Source organism: Sorex araneus, chromosome 3 (assembly GCF_027595985.1).
Source record: "Sorex araneus isolate mSorAra2 chromosome 3, mSorAra2.pri, whole genome shotgun sequence".
Classification (NCBI taxonomy): domain Eukaryota; kingdom Metazoa; phylum Chordata; class Mammalia; order Eulipotyphla; family Soricidae; genus Sorex; species Sorex araneus.
The window spans coordinates 171,132,467-171,150,592 of record NC_073304.1 but is presented as its reverse complement, the minus strand read 5'-3'; the positions used below and the strand labels follow the sequence as shown (position 1 = coordinate 171,150,592).

At 42.5% G+C, this 18,126-nt stretch overlaps 1 protein-coding gene across 3 annotated transcripts in view; it reads right to left on the bottom strand.

The window, feature by feature from the left end:
• The window catches only part of CBL (Cbl proto-oncogene), a 74,976-nt gene that overhangs the window by 53,981 nt on the left and 2,869 nt on the right, over positions 1-18,126 (bottom strand). For 2 of the 3 annotated variants that reach the window (XM_055129842.1, XM_055129843.1), the window contains exon 2: positions 935-1,182. The exons of the other annotated variant lie outside the window; for it this stretch is intronic. In XM_055129842.1, coding sequence (XP_054985817.1) covers positions 935-1,182 — 248 coding nt within the window. The remainder of the gene's footprint in view (positions 1-934; positions 1,183-18,126) is intronic. 3 annotated transcript variants of the gene reach the window in all.

Below are 18,126 nucleotides of genomic sequence, written 5' to 3'. Positions count from 1 at the left end.
GAGCATATATGATGCTGGGAATCAAACCCAGTTTAACAGCAAGCAATGAAAGTGCTCTACTCACTGTACTATCTCTCTAGCCCCTGAAACCCTACCATTAGCAGTGCTGAACCTCACAGCGACTAAATTTTTAAAAATTAATAAAAATTGAGTTGGGGGAGGAGGGATGCACAGAGCAACAGAACAACAAATAGGGTGTTTGCCTTGCATGCAGCCTACCTAGGTTTGAACTCAGGCAACACATATGGTCCCCTGAGCCCACCAGGAGTAATCCCTGAGTGCAGAGCCAAGAGTAACCCCTGAGAACTGCTGGGTGTAGCTCAAGAAATAAAAATTTTTTAATCTACAAAATGTTATTGGGGGAGTGGATAGGAAGGACCCTTTGGTGAGTGGCAGAGGGATAGTGGTACTCTTGTGTCAGATGTGGCACAGCAACACAGGAACCCTAAAATACAGTTATAGTCTTGCAAACCATTGTCTCAATAAAGAAAAATTATGTTTTTTAAATGTTATCTAAACTACAGGATTAATTTTTTCTTACTATCCCAAACTTAGAACTAATTACTTAATATGCTAAACTTCGGCAAAATTTGACTTGAATTTACTCTCCACCTCAACTTAACCTCAAACCCTTTTCGTTCAAACTCATACCTATCCACAAACTTTCAAGATTGCAGGGCTTAAAGGGCCTTCTTATTGCTTCCAACTTATCTTCAGGACAAATCACTGATTTTTCAGAGGCCAAAAAATTTATCAGAATTAGGGCTGGTCCAAATCTTCCAAGGCAACCTTTCACATAAAACACACCTATAAATCAAATGTCAACTTTGAACTCCTGTTGGCGTAAAAGTAAAACCATCTCAATTACTTCTACTTGTTACCCATCCAGGTAGCCACAGATCTGAATAAATATTTGTGTAGTATTCTCCATTACCTAGGCTGAGAATTCTCTTCATACATCCTTTCCTTCCCCTCCTTGAAGAGGCTTATGGTCTGCTTAGTTTTCTTCATCAAGTTCTCCATGAACACCCTAAAATATTCGTTTTCTCCAAGTGTCTCCATCTTCCCCTCATATCTTGACAAGATAGTACGAAGATGCTGGTAGGTATCTGGCAGCAGGTCTAAGATATAAGGTGGGCTATTTTTTAGCGCCAGCTTTGGGTTCTGACACAACCGTACCACCTGCAATAAATGGAAAAGAAGGGCAATTATTTGGAGGATATTTTCAGTTAAAAAAAAATTATAAAATATGTGCTCTTCTGCAGAAATAAGAAAAACACATCAAATTATAAGAAATGGGGGGCTGGATAGCACTTGGCTTATACACAGCCAAGCTGGTTCAATCCCTGGAATCCCATATGGTTCCCTAAGCCCCACCAGGAGTGATCCCTTAGTACAGAGACAGGAATAACTCCTGACCATAGCGAGGTATGGCCCAACAACAAAATAAACAAAATATGAGAAATGTTCCGCCCTTAACTTCTCTACATACAGGCAATCATTTTATACATTCTTTAGTATAAACCCACTTTAGTATAAACCTTCAAAGGGTGGGTTTTTGAAGTTGTATGGGAGAGAAATAGTCCTATACACAGTAGACACAGTAGACAACACAATATACCAAACAATACTGGGGAAGGAAACTGCACAAATGCCTTTAAAATGCCAAATGAAACATGGCGAATTCCTCTTATATGTATGACTCACCCCATGACAGAATAAAGCACATTCTCTGGGCACGCATATGTAACACTGTCCTAGGAGGCAAATTCTGGTATTGTAGGGACTGGGCTTTAACGACCACTAGGGGACAGGAGTGGAAAGGCTTTGGACCTGCAAAGTAAGCTGATAATCCTTCAAACAGTAATATAAAACTCTGAATTTGCCTAGCAATTCTGTTTCTCATCATTTACTTTCAACCTCCAGTTTTGTTTTGTTTTTTGTTTTTGGGCCACACCCAGTGATGCTCAGAGGTTAATCGTGGCTCTGCACTCAGGAATTACTCCTGGTGGTGCACAGGGAAATCATATGGAATGCTGGGGATCTAATCCAGTTTGACTGCGTGCAAGACAAGAGCCCTACCCACTGTACTATTTCATTTTACTTTCATTTTAATTTGGTTTTGGAACCACACCCAGTGGTGCTCAGGAGCCACTTTCGGCTCAGTGCTCTTTTGGAATGTCATTCCCCATACTGCGGGGACTGTGATGCTGAGGATCGAACCCAGGGCTCCTGCATGCAAAACATATGCTCTAGTCCTTTTTTTTTTTTTTGCTTTTTGGGTTATACCTAGTGATGCACAGGGATTACTCCTGGCTCTGTACTCAGGAATCACCCCTGGCGATGGTAGAGGGACCATATGGGATGCTGGGAATTAAACCCGGGTCAGCTGCATGCAAGGCAAACGCCCTCCCCGCTGTGCTATTGCTCCAGCCCCTGCTCTAGTCCTTTGAGCCCTCACCTCAGCCCTAAATTCTTACATTCCAAATGGTTGTCTTTTTTTTTTTTTTTTTTGCTTTTTTGGGTCACACCCGGCAATGCACAGGGGTTACTCCTGGCTCATCACTCAGGAATTACTCCTGGCGGTGCTCAGGGGACCATATGGGATGCTGGGAATCAAACCCGGGTCGGCCGCGTGCAAGGCAAACGCCCTACCCGCTGTGCTATCACTCCAGCCCCTGTTATCTTTAAAGGATGTACACCTAGATTGAAAAATCCAGTATTAACAATCTTTGTTTTTCAACTGCTTAGTCCCTTTTTATTACAATGACCAGGAACTTGTATTTATTCCTACCATACCAGGTACCACATGATCATCCCCTGAGCACCACCAGGACAGGGCTGAGAGTATTCCTAAGTACAATAGATATGGCCCCAAAACAAAAACAAAAAGACATAAAAAGCACAACTCAGGGCCATAGAGATAGCACAAGGGTAAAGTACTTGCCTTGTATGCAATCCCCTGCCTCCCACACACTACTAGGAGTGATCCATGAGCACAAAACCAGGAGTAGCCCTGAACACCATCATGTATAACTACCCCAAGGGAAAAAAAAAAACTTCACTGTATCTTAACAAACCAACTGTAAGAAATACAACCAATTATAAGCAAACCAACTCTATTGGATTTGGGATTTAAAATAATATGTCTTTGGGGCTGAAGAGAAAGCAAATTGGGTAGGGCTTTGCCTTACACTCAGCTCACTGGATTTGATTAGATGTGTCTCCTCCCCCCAATAAAATAAATGAAATAAGATAGTATATCTTTTTTCCATTCTACTTCAAACATTCTGTTTTCACACATTTAATGAAATTCATCATATAAAGAACTTAACTGATTTTCTTTTAACCCATTCTGACAATCTTCTTGTTTTGTTTTTGTTTTTTACCACACCTGGTGATACTCAGGAGTTTCTCCTAGCTCTGCACTCAGGAATCCTGGCAGTGCTCAGGGTAGACCATATGGAATGTCAAGGATAGAACCTGAATTGGCTGCACACAGAGCAAGTGTCTTACATACTGTACTATTTCCCTGACCCTCACTTGGTAGTTTCTGCTGGACTCTCTAAACCTTACTGGGCACGTGCCTCCTCTCCCAAACCACAGACACACACATACATGCACATTCATCTGATTCTGTTCCTTTGCAACGGATAATGGTTCGACCACATAACCTGTCTTGCTCCAAATGACAAAACCCATAGACCAGTGTGACATCCTGAACACCTGTTCTTTAAGAGGCTAGGAGGAAATACAGCACAATAGCAGTAACCTAACTCATCCATATGATCTTACCTGCTATAACTATCTCTCCAGTACAATCTTTGGTTTTAACTGAGGTGATCAACTGATACTTACACTTGATGAATCATTAAAATGCTATTATTGTAGGCCAAATGTTGACAATTTCATATGGTTTACCTAATTAAGTACAGCTGTTAAATTTTAAAAATTAGTTGTTTCCATGTCTATTTACTATCTCCCCTTTAGTGTTCTTAGTTTAAGTATTTTTCTTTTCCCAATTCTCTCTCGCATTAGTCTGTCAAATACTTACACTCTTTCTTACTCTTTCAGTGATTACTTCAGTAATTAGAACATGCAGATCTGACTCATAATTCTTACATAAACTAGCACTTTCACCACTTCACAAGGAATGCCAGGAACATGAAACGCTAATTCAATTTCATTTCTTTTCAATTTATGTGTTATTAGCATCATTCAATTTAATTCCACAGACTCATAAAACTTCCAATTAATTATTCATACCCTTCCTGGTTTTGCTAAAGACTGCACCTTGTGGTGTTATGGGGCCTTGGGAGCCTATTTCCAGTGATGCAGACTGGGAGTTCAATCCAGGAGTTTGTGCTTAGGATAGGAGTGCTCAAGGCCAACCCAGACCTATTTCACTCTCACTCCAACGTTCCGGCAATCAGGGACCCGACCCCAAACCCACAGTAGCAGAGCCAGAGTGATAGTAGAGCAGGTAGGGCATTTGCCTTGTATACGGCTGACCCAGGTTCGATCTCTGACATCCCGTATGGTCCTGAGTAACACCAGGAGTAATTACTGAGTGCAGAGCTGGAGTAACCCCTGAGCATCACCAGGTGTGACCCAAAAAGCAAAAAAACAAAAACAAAACAAAATATCTATAGTGTCTCCAGGGTCCTCCACCTTAGCAGGTCTGAATTCCAATTTTTATTTCCTTTATCAGTATTTTGAAAATTCTACTAGATCTCTTGGCCATCACTTCCAGAGTCAGTAACGATATAACACTCCTCCAAAGCCATCCTTATCTTCATTTCTCACTGCCTTTACAGCTCTTCAATGTCATTAAAACTTTTCTAGTATGTATGATTTCAAACCCTGTAGTTGTTTCTCACAATGCCGTGGAAGCAGAAATCTTAACATCCTGCCCTAGTTCACACTGAAATCTCTTTGTGTCATCAAAAGCTCAGTATAAACTTTTCTGAGCTACCTACATGATTCCATTCTATGCATAAATCATAACACATTTTACAATTTCCTCTTTTTAAATGTTTGTGCTATTTTTTACTTTCTACATTGCGATGAGCATAATGGCATTTTCTTTTGTTGTTGTTGTTGTTGTTGTTGTTGTTTTGCTTTTTGAGTCACACCCGGCGATGCACAGGGGTCACTCCTGGCTCTGCACTCAGGAATTAGCCCTGGCGGTGCTCAGGGAACTATATGGGATACTGAGACTTGAACCTGGGTCGGCCGTGTGCAAGGCAAACGCCCTACCCGCTGTACTATTGCTCCAGCCCCGCATTTTATTTTTCTGAATAGATGTCAACACCAGAAAAGTTAGAATCATTAGGTACATCTAAACTGAAAAATTCCCACTTAGTAACAAATTATCAGTAACATTAAATGAATAAGACAACAATAAAAAATTTAAACTAGTTTGTTCTCTATACACTGAATGGAATTCAGGAAATTCTCTCCATTTCCTGAACTTTTGAAAAATAGGCCTACATAAACCTAGCAAATAAAGACAAGCTGAACCAACAAAAATCTTTTATGTATAAATATTTTAAGTGTTTTAGGAAGCTGTTCATCCTATCAAGGGTTTCAAGCCAAACAAGAACATAGCCAAGAAAATAAGTCTCCACCTCCACAGACACTATATTCTAAGTGCAAGAACGTTAAGGACTCATATTAATAATATAAGCCCTGAGGGTAGATAGACACTGGAGGGAAGCAGGGGAGAATTCCAGTGAGAATCAAGAGATCAAATGGGTACAGTCAGTGACAGAGCACCTACCTCAAATCATTGTGCCCAGTGTCCATCCCCAGAACCAAAAGAGAGAGACTAAGAAATCAAAATCCAACAAAGAATACAAGAATCAATGGTTGTTGGGCCGGAGCGATAGCACAGCGGGTAGGGCGTTTGCCTTGCACGCGGCCGACCCGGGTTCGATCCCCGGCATCCCATGTGGTCCCCCAAGCACTGCCAGGAGTAATTCCTGAGTGCAGAACCAGGAGTAACCCCTGAGCATCGCTGGGTGTGACCCAAAAAGAAAAAAAAAAAAAAAGAATCAATGGTTGTAGGTATTGTCACAGAATGCTAAATAGGTTTCATATGGAGAAAGAACCTGAAGAGAATAAAGGATAAATGAAAAGCTGAGGTTTCTAGCCAGATAATACTAAATGCATTTTGATTACTGCTAAGAATAACAAATACTGTTAAAAGAAGGAACATCTTACACTAAAACAGAAAGAAAGGAAGTGAGGATGTTTCAGACAGATAAATTCAGAGATAAGACACAGCATGTAATTGAAAGTTGTACCAGGTGGTTCTGATTTTTATCAATATATACATTCAACCGATAGCTATCAGGCACCAAAGAGAAGTGAAAAGACCACATCCCTGAAGTGGAATGGAATCAGGGAATAAAGAACGACTGAAGGAACTGGCTGTGCCCCCCCAAAAAATAAAAAGGGAAACCAATAAGAAACCCAGCAGACTCTATGGGTGGACTAAAGGCAGCAATAAGTTCATTAGGAAAATGCTGGAATCCTTAAGAACAGTGGATAGAAAAAAACTGCTCTGAGATAATTTAGGCTGAGTTAAAATTACATGAAGTCTCACAGAACAAGCAGAAGAGTAGCCCAAAAGGGTGTAACTGATCCAAAACCCCAAGAGCAGGAATAAGTTTGGATTTGTTTGGAGGAGCAGAAAACTCTGCAAGACTCAAGTGTTAAGAGAATGTGGGGAGGGCCTGGAGTGATACCACAGCAGGTAGGGCGTTTGCCTTGCACGCGGCCGACCCGGGTTCGATTCCCAGCATCCCACATGGTCCCCTGAGCACCGCCAGGAGTAATTCCTGAGTGCAAGAGCCAGGAGTAACCCCTGTGCATTGCTGGGTGTGACCCAAAAAGCAAATAAATAAATAAATAAATAATAAAAGAGAATGTGGGGAGACAGAGGTAGAAGAGGCCAGAAACTAATGCAGAGATATTCTGAGGAAACCTAAAATATGCTTTTAAATTTTCAATCTAAATTAAAAAGAACAAAGTGTTGTAATATTTTGAAAAACATGTATTATGATATAAAAACATACTAGTTTAATCATTTACTTTCAGTAAATTTTTTCTTAATTATTTTGGAGTCATACTGGGGGGGGGGTAAATCCTGGCTCTGAGCTCAGGATTGACCCCCGGTGGTGCTCAGAGGAGAACAGTGGTCCGGGGGACTCAAACTGAGGACAGCCACATGCAAGGAACACCTTAACCCGTGTGTATCTCTCTGGCCCCTCTTCAGTAAACTTCTTAACCTCTGAGCTTTTGCTATTATCTACAAAAACCTGTAATACCTTCTTATAATTAAACATTTATGAAAGGTCTGCAGAGTTTCCAATAAAATTGGCACCGGTGAGCCCTAGTTCTCTTATTTCTGTACAACTTAGGCTTATCTATAGGCAGGAGGAATTATCTGGAGACAAGAAACAGATCATCTCATCACCCTTTGGTGACTCCCAGAAATGGATCCCACTGTCAGAGTTCAGCAGATGGAGCATTTACCTTGCACAGTCAACCTGGGTTCCTGGCATTTCAGATGGTCCCCTGATCCCTGCCAGGAATTATATGAGTGTACAGCCAGGAGTAAGCCCTGAGCTCCATGGGATGTGGCCCAAAAGCCAAAAAGAAGAAATGAAACTATAAATTTCATTATTCCTACCACCCTAGGCTAACCCTTCTCACAACTAACTTCAGGATCCTGCATAACCTCTAAATGGTCACCAAGTAAAGGCAGTGTGTGACCAGAGAATGGAGTGAGCAACAGTTTGCAAACACTGAAGAGTTGTACCCTCCTTCAAGGGTACAACTTGGAGAAATAGTACAGTAGGTAAGGTGCTTGCCTTACACACGGGCAACCTGGGTTCAATCTCTGGCATCCCATATAGTTCCCCGAGCACTGCCAGGAGTGGCCAAAAATAATAATGATTAATTAAAAAACAAAGGTCCAAAGCAGGGACTAGAGAAAAAATACAGTAGGGAGGGCACTTATTTGCCTTACACAAGGCTGACCCAGGTTCAATCTTTGGCATCTCATATGGTCCCCCAGAATTTCAAAGGATAAAAGAGTGATCTCTCAGTGAAGAGCCAGGAATAACCCTTGAGCATTGCTGGTTGTGTCAGGGGCAGGGCAGGACACGGAAGAAAAGAGAAGGGAAGGGAGAAGAAAATAGACAAAGAAAGAAAAGACTTATTTTTTTTGTTTTGTTTTGGGAACACACCCAGAGGTGCTCAGGGCTCATTCATGGCAGACTCAGGGGACAATATGGGGTGCTGAGGATTAGACTTGGGACATGTGCAAAGCCCTACTCCCTGACTTAGGCCTCAGAACAACTCTTTTGAAATTAAAATCTTCTGCAAAGAAAAATGTCCTAAGTATTTATAACATCTAGAAAAAAAAGTTTCAGAAGGTTTTGTGAATAACTTAAATCAACAATTAATAAACCTCAAAAGTCAAAGCAATGGCCCTTTATTTCTTAGTGATTTTTTTTTTTTAAGTACAACAAGTTTACTGGGGAAATAAAGGGAGGGAAGGAGAAGTAGGTTTAGATTTGTGTTCTAAAGAGAACAGGGCTACTCCAGAATGGAAAGAGTCCTTTCTTAGTGCATTTTAAACTGGCAGTCATAGCTAACCTCTAACATGCAAATGAGCACCCTGAGGGGAAAAAAACTGAAAAAAAAAATTCTAAAAGATAAAGTATTTCCTCTTAGTCTTTCTCCTCCATTTGGCATAAGTCTCGAGATAGCAAAAATGGCGCCTTCTGTTTGCTTCTGCCGGGACAGTTACAGCATCCCCAGAACAATGAGAGAAAGAATCGGGCAGAGCTCCGGGAAGCCCCAGCATCCCTGTCAGCTGCCATCCACGCCATTCAGAACAACTCTCACTGGTCCCACATCTCCCCTTGCTTCTGCCAAGACTCAATGGTCAATAGAAAAAAAAAAAAACTGCAAAGTACTATGAGCACATAAAGAGAAACAAAATGATTATTTATAAGTGCTAAATTTTGGCATTCTTTTCTGGAGTTGCCCTACATCCTAACTTGGAATTGTTTTGTGGGTTCTCTTCCCCCTCTCATTTCCCCCTTGAATAAAAAGATTTCACTCCCCGAAAAGTACATAAAAATACAAGTTACATTTTTAAAAAGGGACCAAAAAAAAAAAAAAACAGATAGCAGTGCCTATGTCTAATTACATCCTTAACAGATTATTTTCCCACACTAAAGAATTTATGTTTCAAAATAGGCACAAAAATATCAGCACATGGGGCTGGAGCGATAGCATAGCGGGTAGGGCGTTTGCCTTGCACACGGCCGACCCGGGTTCGAATCCCAGCATCCCATATGGTCCCAAGAGCACCGCCAGGGGTAATTCCTGAGTGCATGAGCCAGGAATGACCCCTGTGCATTGCCGGGTGTGACCCAAAAAGCAAAAAAAAAAAAAAATATCAGCACAGAAGGGGCTGGAAGCATAGTATATCATGTAGGGCACTTGCCTTGCACATGATGATCTGACCGAACCCAGCCCAGCCTGGGTTTGATCCCCGAAATGTCATCTTAATGCCCCAAACACCACCAGGAGTAATTTCTGAGTGCAGAAACCAGGAGTAACTCCTGAGCATCACTGGGTGTGACCCAAAGACAAATAAACAAAAGCCCCTATCATCACAAAAGATAAATATTTCATCTCTATAGGCCAACTTTATTCTAAAGAAGCAGTTTTCATTTCAAACTGTTATATTTATGACTCAAACACAAGTATTCAGCATGCTGTGCACAAAACATGTAAAATTTGACTATTTCAAAAGAATCAATATTTCTCAAGAGAACAGATATCAGTATTTCTCAGGAGAACAGATATCAGTATTTCTCAAGAGAACAGGGGAGAGGATAACACAAAGGTGTCCAGGAGGGGGGTCTAGCCTGGGGACTGACACTAACTGGCTGTATAACTTTGAACAAGTTATTCAGCTCTCTGGGTCTCAAGTAAAGGGTAAGGGGCCACACTGTGCCCAAAATGGAAACCAGAAATGAAAGACATGCTCCACCACTGAGAAGCCCCCTGTCCGCCTCTCAATTTTTACTAGATAAACAAAATTAAGTTTTGTTGAAAAATCAAGCTTTAGAAACTCATCAACTCAAAAACTTGAAGTTTTAACAGTTTTACAAATGTAAATAGGCAGTGAGGTTTTTAAATAAAAAGACAATTGTTCTTCAAAGAGAAATTGGAAACCTATACTTTAAGTAAAGAAACATATCATCACAAAATAATGGCCCCAAGAAAAAAAGCCTTTCCCTTATAATTACAATGCTCCATTATTGATTTATCAAAACTCCATTCAGAAACTTGAACTGTAATTACTACCTAACACTTCTCAAATACTACCCAAGAGTCTTTATTACAGACACTGTGCCACTTAAAACTAATTACTAATTTCTTTACCTCATTTATCACATTAGTTGCACAAAATATAGCCAATACAATACATGAAACTAAATAACCAACATGTGCTCACCAGTTTAACCATGTAATTTTTATACATGAATTTTATTTTTAAAAGAGTAACTCTGTACCCAGACTTTTTGATAACTTCAAAATGAATATTTAGCAAACTTGAGATTAAATGGTTTTAGTATCAGGGCTGGAGCTAGAGCTCAACAAAAACACCAGGCTTATATGCGAGGCCCTGGGTTCAAGACCAGCATATACAATAAATCGTTTTAGGATGACTTACCTGTTAAGCGTTAAATGAGACAAACTATAAACTCGGGGCAGGGATGATGTAGTTCAGTGGTACAACATTTGCCTTGTTCACGTATGGTACCAAGTTTAATCCCCAATACCAAAAACAAACAAACAAACAAAAAAAAACAGTCCTGCAGATTAGACTATTGCATTGGTTGGTCTGAAGTTCTTTGCCGGGAGCTGAAGCAATAGTACAGCGGGTAGGGTGTTTGCCTTGCACGAGGCCAACCCAGGTTCAATTCCCAGCATCCCATATGGTCCCCCGAGCACCGCCAGAATTAATTCCAGAGTGGAAAGCTAGGTGTAACCCCTGTGCATCGCCGGGTGACCCAAAAAGCAAAAATAAAATAAAATAAAATAAATAAAGCTCCTTGCCAACGGGCTGGAGAAATAGTACAGCAGGTAAGATGCTTACCTTGCATGCAGCTGACACAAGTTCAGTCCCTTGCATCCCATATGGTCCCCTGAGCACCTCGAGGAATAATTCCTGAGTGTCTGAGTGCAGAGCCACAGTGGGTAACCCCTGAGCATGTGTGGCCCAAAAACCAAAAAAATAAAATAAAATAATAAGTTTCTTGCCAAGGGCCAGAGATAGCTCAGTGGGTTGAACAGTGCTGTGCGTGCAGGAGGCTAAGAGTAGCTCAACAAGCACAGCTGGGAACAGCCCAAAAGTCAAAATAAATCATTTCAATTAAATCAAAATCTCTCCCCATTCTCAGGTCCCTTTCTTGTTTCCTTGGGATTAAGTTTTGCCTGATTTCCAAAGAAGTAATTCCCAAAGCCCTTTGGGTACCTTCAGATGTATCACTAGAGACAAGCAGGAGCCCCAAACAGCCTTACCTCTCCAGCATGGGGCATCATTTGAGCTGAATAAAAATGTGATTATGGAAAGGTGCCAACATGACTTTCACCTAAGGTAACTAGGAATCAACTATCATTTTTTTTATTTTTTTTTTTTGTTTTAGGGCCACAGTTGGCAGTATTCTGGGATTATTCCTGGCTCTGCACTCAGGGATCATTCCTGGCAAGTTTGGGGGACCATATGAGATGCTGGAGTAGCCAGGCTGGCCACATGCAAGCTAAGCAACCTACCCACTGTACCACTCTAATCCCCTTTCCTCCCCCCATTTTGGTCCATATCTAGCAGCAACTGAGATTCTGATGTATTAGGTCTGAATATAGACTTAGAAGAACGTAATTATCAGTCTTACCTAGTAAGTGATAAAAGTAAACAACTTGCTTTCAGGTCAATAAATCTTTCAAGGGCAATGCTGTCCATCAACCTTCTTGGAGCCACTCAGGAAAGGGGACAGGACTGCACGATCGACTAAACAACACTTACTTCTGAAGGGACAGTCATTTGGGGAGGAGAGGGGTACAAGAGGAAAACAACACCGTGTTTTGTGTTATTTTGGTCCCCAAATTGTGTTTCACTAAGAGTGCTACACTATGCACTCTATGCAGTGGAGGTCTAAGAGACGAGGGAAGAATCGGGATCACACCCCACTCACTGAGGCACCTGTAAGTGGACATCCTCAAGGCAGATCCCAGAATCACGGGTGGCTGTGGGGCGTGGCAGTGCTGAACATAAGACTCACCTTCATCCCAGAAGTTGCAGCCAAGAGACTCAGAATCACCGCTGCTTTCTACTGGGAGAAGCATGAGAACGGCCCCTCGCCCCAGACTCGAAACCTGAGAGGGTGTGCAGCACCCATGCCATCAGTAGCACCCTTGCCTCTGCCGAACTCCTTTCGGAAGCTACTGCAGAAAGAACATCATGAGATAGTGCTGAGGCTGGCCTCCAGTGCTCCTAGTTGACTACTCCCACCTATTTCCTTCCAGCACAAAATGTGCTAATCACATAAACATTTCACAATGACTTGCTTGTTATAATGCCCCCTCTTCAAACAAACCTAATGCAGATCAGAATTAACAACTTGAATGGAGAATGCAATTGAAATGTAGGCTCAGTTTGCAAACTAATACTTAGTCCATTTTTCTTTCAGTACTCGAGGCTAGTCATGGAGGTGATTTTTCATAGTACAATTGTTAGGTTTTGACAAGAACAGGAACTCTGCTGAGAGGGAAGAGTTCAAGACCCAAGTGCCTGTCACGGATCAGATTCATTACATGCAGGCCACTAGCAATATACTAGAAGCAGGTTACTGTACAAGCATCCCCCAAAATGCCATCCAGTCACCAAATAATGAAGATAATGTCTTTCCCTCACCTAAAACTACTTTTGTTCTACATACCTTTCAATTTTCAAGTGGGGGGAGTGATATGAGGAACAGTCATGGACAGCGAATGCAGGCCCTCACGTGTACATGTGTTCTCCCACTGGCTCACATCTCACATTCCAGCCCTTCAAATTTTTATCTTAGATCATCTGAAATGTGTAACTCAGCCTTTTTTGTTATTGCTTTGGGGCCGCACCTGGTGGTGTTGATGGCTGACGCCTAGCTCTTCGCTCAGCTATCACTCCTGGTGGGATAAGGGATATGGGGTGCCAGAGATCAATCCCTGGTCAGACGCCTGCAAGGTAAGCACCCTACTCTCTGTACTATTTGAGCCTGTTTTATAAGGCATAAGGAACAATGTACACCCTTTCGGGGAGTTCCTATAGGCATAAAACACAATAATGTTTTATAGTAACTATTTATTACCTTTACAAACAAAAGTAAAAAGAGGCCAGAGAGATAGCACAGCAGGTAAGGCACTAGCCTTGCACGCAGCCAACCTGGATTAGATCTCCAGCATCCCATATGGTCCCCTGAGCCCTGTTAGGAGTGATTCCTGAGTGCAAAACCAGGAGTAACCCCTGAGCATAGCCAGGTGTGCGCCCCCCCCAAAAAAAAAATCATAAAATCATTTTTAGTGACTACTTAGCTTAGTACTCAAATGAAAAAGCTATCCTGCCCAATTTCTCTAGTAAGTCTTAAAGAAAATGAGGGAATGTGTTTTGATCCTATTTTGCTCTATGAAATGTTTACACTTCATCTGACACGTACTAAGACCTAAGCACAATAATAGAAATGAAAAGCCTTAATCCTGAGGAGTTCTAGTGAGGGCAGATACAAATGAAATAAAAGGCAGTTAAGAACCAGGGGTTCAGGGCTGGAGCAATAGCACAGTGGGTAGGGCATCTGCCTTGCACGCAGCTGACCCGGGTTCGATTCCCAGCATCCCATATGGTCCCCTGAGCACCGCCAGGGGTGATTCCTGAGTACAGAGCCAGGAGTAACCCCTGTGCATCGCCAGGTGTGACCCAAAAAGCAAAAAAAAAAAAAATCAGGGGCTCAAAGGTAAAGTGCATGCGTGAGACCTGGGTTCAATTCCTGGCGCTGCAAAGAGAAAAAAGTTCAGATTTAGGGGGCTGGAGAGATAGTACAGCAGGAAGGACACTTGCCTTGCACGTGGCCAACCCAGGTTCAATCCCTAGCACCCCATATGGTACCCTGAACACTGCCAGAGTAATTTCTGAGTGCAGAGCCGGGAGTAACCCCAAGCACTGCTGGGTGGGTAGTGTAAAAAACGAACAACAGTAATCAAATTGAGAAGTCAGAGAGAACTCGATGGAGTGGCATGCAGGCTATTGCATACAGGAAACCTGGGTTCAACCCCACCATAACTTGGTCTCCTGAGCACTACCAGAAGCCATCTCTAAGCAGAGGCAGGAGTAACCCCTGTGCACCAGGTGAGGCCCCAAAAACTAGGGGGAGACAGGTGGTGAAAGCAACATGAATTAAGCAGACTAATGATGGTTTGACTTATCCCCTTGCAACTGGATACAGGTGAGTCCTGTGAGGCTGGCTGCTCTGTGCTCTGGGCTGGCTCCCTGCAGCAGGTTCTCTGGTGATGCTAAAACTCACACTAGGCAAAGTGATCAACCAGAATAAGGAAGTGATCCTCTACAGATGCTTTCTCACTTGTAGCACATTGCTCTCCAAATACTTAAGTTATTTAATATGATTCTAAACTGGCTATGTATTTTAAAAACCAATAGCCAGCTTCCCCAATTACAGGCTAAAGGGAACCCCTATCTAAAGTCTGGGAAGTGCTATGTGATGGGGAAAATTATAACACATTCAAGTCTCTGGGATCACCACTCAAAGACAGTACATATACATTCAAGAGAGCCATCTTTAAATTAAGATAGGTAACATTTCATTGACTGGACTAGTTCAACACAATCTCAGTATCAGTTACAAGAACATCTACTTTGCTCCAGTGTGCAAATGGTGGGTGTGTCTGTGAGGACTGCTGCTGTGTATCCGCAGCTGCCAAGTGAGTCCTTTTGCTCCTGAGATGATTCCATACAGAGGAAATTGGTAAACTAGGTCGTGAGTAATTGTGGACTCCAAGTCAGGCTCCACTAGGGCTAAATTACATAATCTCTCTGATACTATAAGACAGAGATGATGCCACCACAGGGCTCGTACAGGAAACAACTAAGTTTATTTAAAGTGATAAAAAGTGATCCCTACCCATATTTTTCCCTTTCAATTATTCCTTTGGGCACACCAGCAATTTACTTAACATGTATGTGTAAAGCACTGACTACTGTGGAAGGTGTCATCACTGGACACTGCAGGAGATAAGCAGAAGATATAGTTGCCATTCTCCCGGAGTCAGAGTTTTGAACTTCTAACTAAAAGTACAGACTTATATAGTAACTTATCACTCAAATCTTCCTTGAATTATTATGAAGTTACATCCTAACAAATCCATTCTAAGGTGAAAATATTATTAAGTTAAAATGCATTGAAGAGGCCAGGGAGATAGCTCAAATTGTTAGAGCACATTACTTGCATGCATGAGGCCCTAGATGAAATCCCCAGCACTGTATGGCCCCCCCAAGAAACACTAGATATAGACCTGGAGGCACCAAGCACCACCACTGTGACGAAGTGACCCCCAGCAATTCTGGACCTGAGTACTGAACCGTCCAACCTGACTGGTCTATTATTGCTGGGAATGATCCCCTGATACCCTGAGTATTGTTTGGGAGATCGCCAAAGTAAGTTCATTTAGAGGCTGGAGAGATAGGGTGCTACCTTACACACAGCTGACATAGACTCAATGGCCCTGGGCACCCCAAATGGTCCCCAAAGCCTTGCCAAGAGTGATCCCTGGGCAGAGAATCATGAGTAAGCCCTGAGCACAACTGGGTATAACCCCTCCCAAGCATAACCTCCTGCCCCCCAAAAAGTGCATTTAATACTCAAACCTATCATTAAAGCATTGCTTTGGAGGTGAGGGTAAGCCACCAAACTTACCCTCACTTGGGGGTGACACTTGGGGGCTACTCTCAGCACAGGCCTCAGGGATCTCTCCCAGTCTCCCAGCAGTTCTTAGGGGACATGTTGAGCCTGGTATCAAGCCCCAGACTCCTCTGTGGAATCATGTTCTCCAGCCCTTGACTTACGCCCTCAGCAGCCTAGCTTACCTTGCATGTGTTCAAGAACACTCACATTAGCCTAGAGCTGGGTGAGATCTTCTAAGGCAAAGCCTATCCTGGGATAAAGTGTTGAACAGCTCATTTAACTGAATGCTAAATGTCAGAGTCAGTAGGGTATTAGCTCTTTATTCTTGTGAGTTCATCTTTGATGCCGACCCAGCACCACTGGGTATTACCCAAAAACAAAAACTAAAAATAAAAAGTGCTATCTTGGGGGTTAATTAGATACTTCAATGGGCTGAGTGTATGTTTTGCACGCAGGAGACATGGGTTTGATCCCTGGTACCACATGGTACCCCCTCTGTGCAGAGCTGGGAGTAGCTCCTGACATAGTCATAAAGCCCCAAGGCAAAAAATGAATAAAAAGCAACATCTTCGCATTTCAATCATGTAAGCTAATTTAAAGTAAAAACATAACACAGACCTAAATAAAACACTGCTAACATGATGCTCTTCTTTAGAGGCTGGCAAACTACACTCACAGTCTTTTTTTATACACTGGCAAGATTTTACAGTTTCCAAAAACTATAAAAACAATGAAGAATATGGAATTGAGTGTGTGCGTATACTCTCTGCCCCTTGACAGAAAAAGACTGCCAACTCCTGATCTAGTTTGTTTGTTGGTTTGGAGGGCACACCTGACGGTGCTCAGGGCTTATTCCTTGCAGAGCTTATTCCGTGAAGAGTTTTCTTCATTTTTTTTCCCCAAATAATGAAACAGTCTAAATCAAAATACATATACTTTATTTATTTATTTATTTATTTTTGCTTTTTGGGTCACACCCAGCGATGCTCAGGGGTTACTCCTGGCTTTGTACTCAGGAATTACTCCTGGCGGTGCTTGGAGGACCATATGGGATGCCGGGGATCGAACCCGGGTCGGCCGCGTGCAAGGCAAACGCCCTACCTGCTGTGCTATCACTCCGGCCCCTAAAAATACATATACTTTATTTATTTATTTATTTATTTTTAAATACATATACTTTAAAGCAGTGGTCTTCACCACTGGTCCATGGACCAGTCTGCAAGTGTAGAGTAGTTAAAAACCATGTGTCTACCTACTCTCTTGGTTCTGCCGGTCTACAGTCCAGAATGCAGGACAGATGCAGGTCAGCAGGTGTTAGAGGTTGAAGAACAATCTTAAAGAGATGGCCGGAGCAATAGTACTGCAGGTACTGTGCTTGCCTTGCACACAACAGACTCAGGTTCAATTCCCGGCATCCCACATGGTCTCCCGAACCCTCCAGAAGTGATTCTTGAGTTCAGAGTCAGATGAGTAATCCCTGAGCTCTGCCAGGTGTGCCCCCCCGCCCAATTCTTTTTTAATTAAGAAAGAGGTGAGAGGGGCTGGAGAGATAGCACAGCAGGTAGGGCGTTTGCCTTGCACGTAGCCGACCAGGGTTAGATTCCCAGCATCCCATATGGTCCCCTGAGCACCGCCAGGGGTAATTCCTGAGTGATGAGCCAGGAGTGACCCCTGTGCATCACCGGGTGTGACCCAAAAAAAAAAAAAAAAAAAAGACTAAAATAGAGATTTCTAAGGGCTGAAAAGTTAGCTCAAGTGGATTGAGTGCTGGAGTTAATGCTCTGTATACAAGAGGCCCCAGGACCAATCCCAGCAAGCCGGGAGGGTCCCCGGAGCACTACTGAGCACCTAAACACTGAATTGGGAGCCAGAGAGATAGTACAGTGGATAAGGATAAGGTACTAGTCTTGCATGTTGTCAACCTGGATTCAATCCCTGGCATCCTATACAGTCCTCTGAGCACTACCAGGAGTGATCTGAGTGCAGACAGGATTAACCCCTGTGCATCTCTGGGTGTGGCCACAAACAAACAAAAAGAAGCGACTCCTGAGACCTCAAAAGAGAGTGAAAGTATATGCCT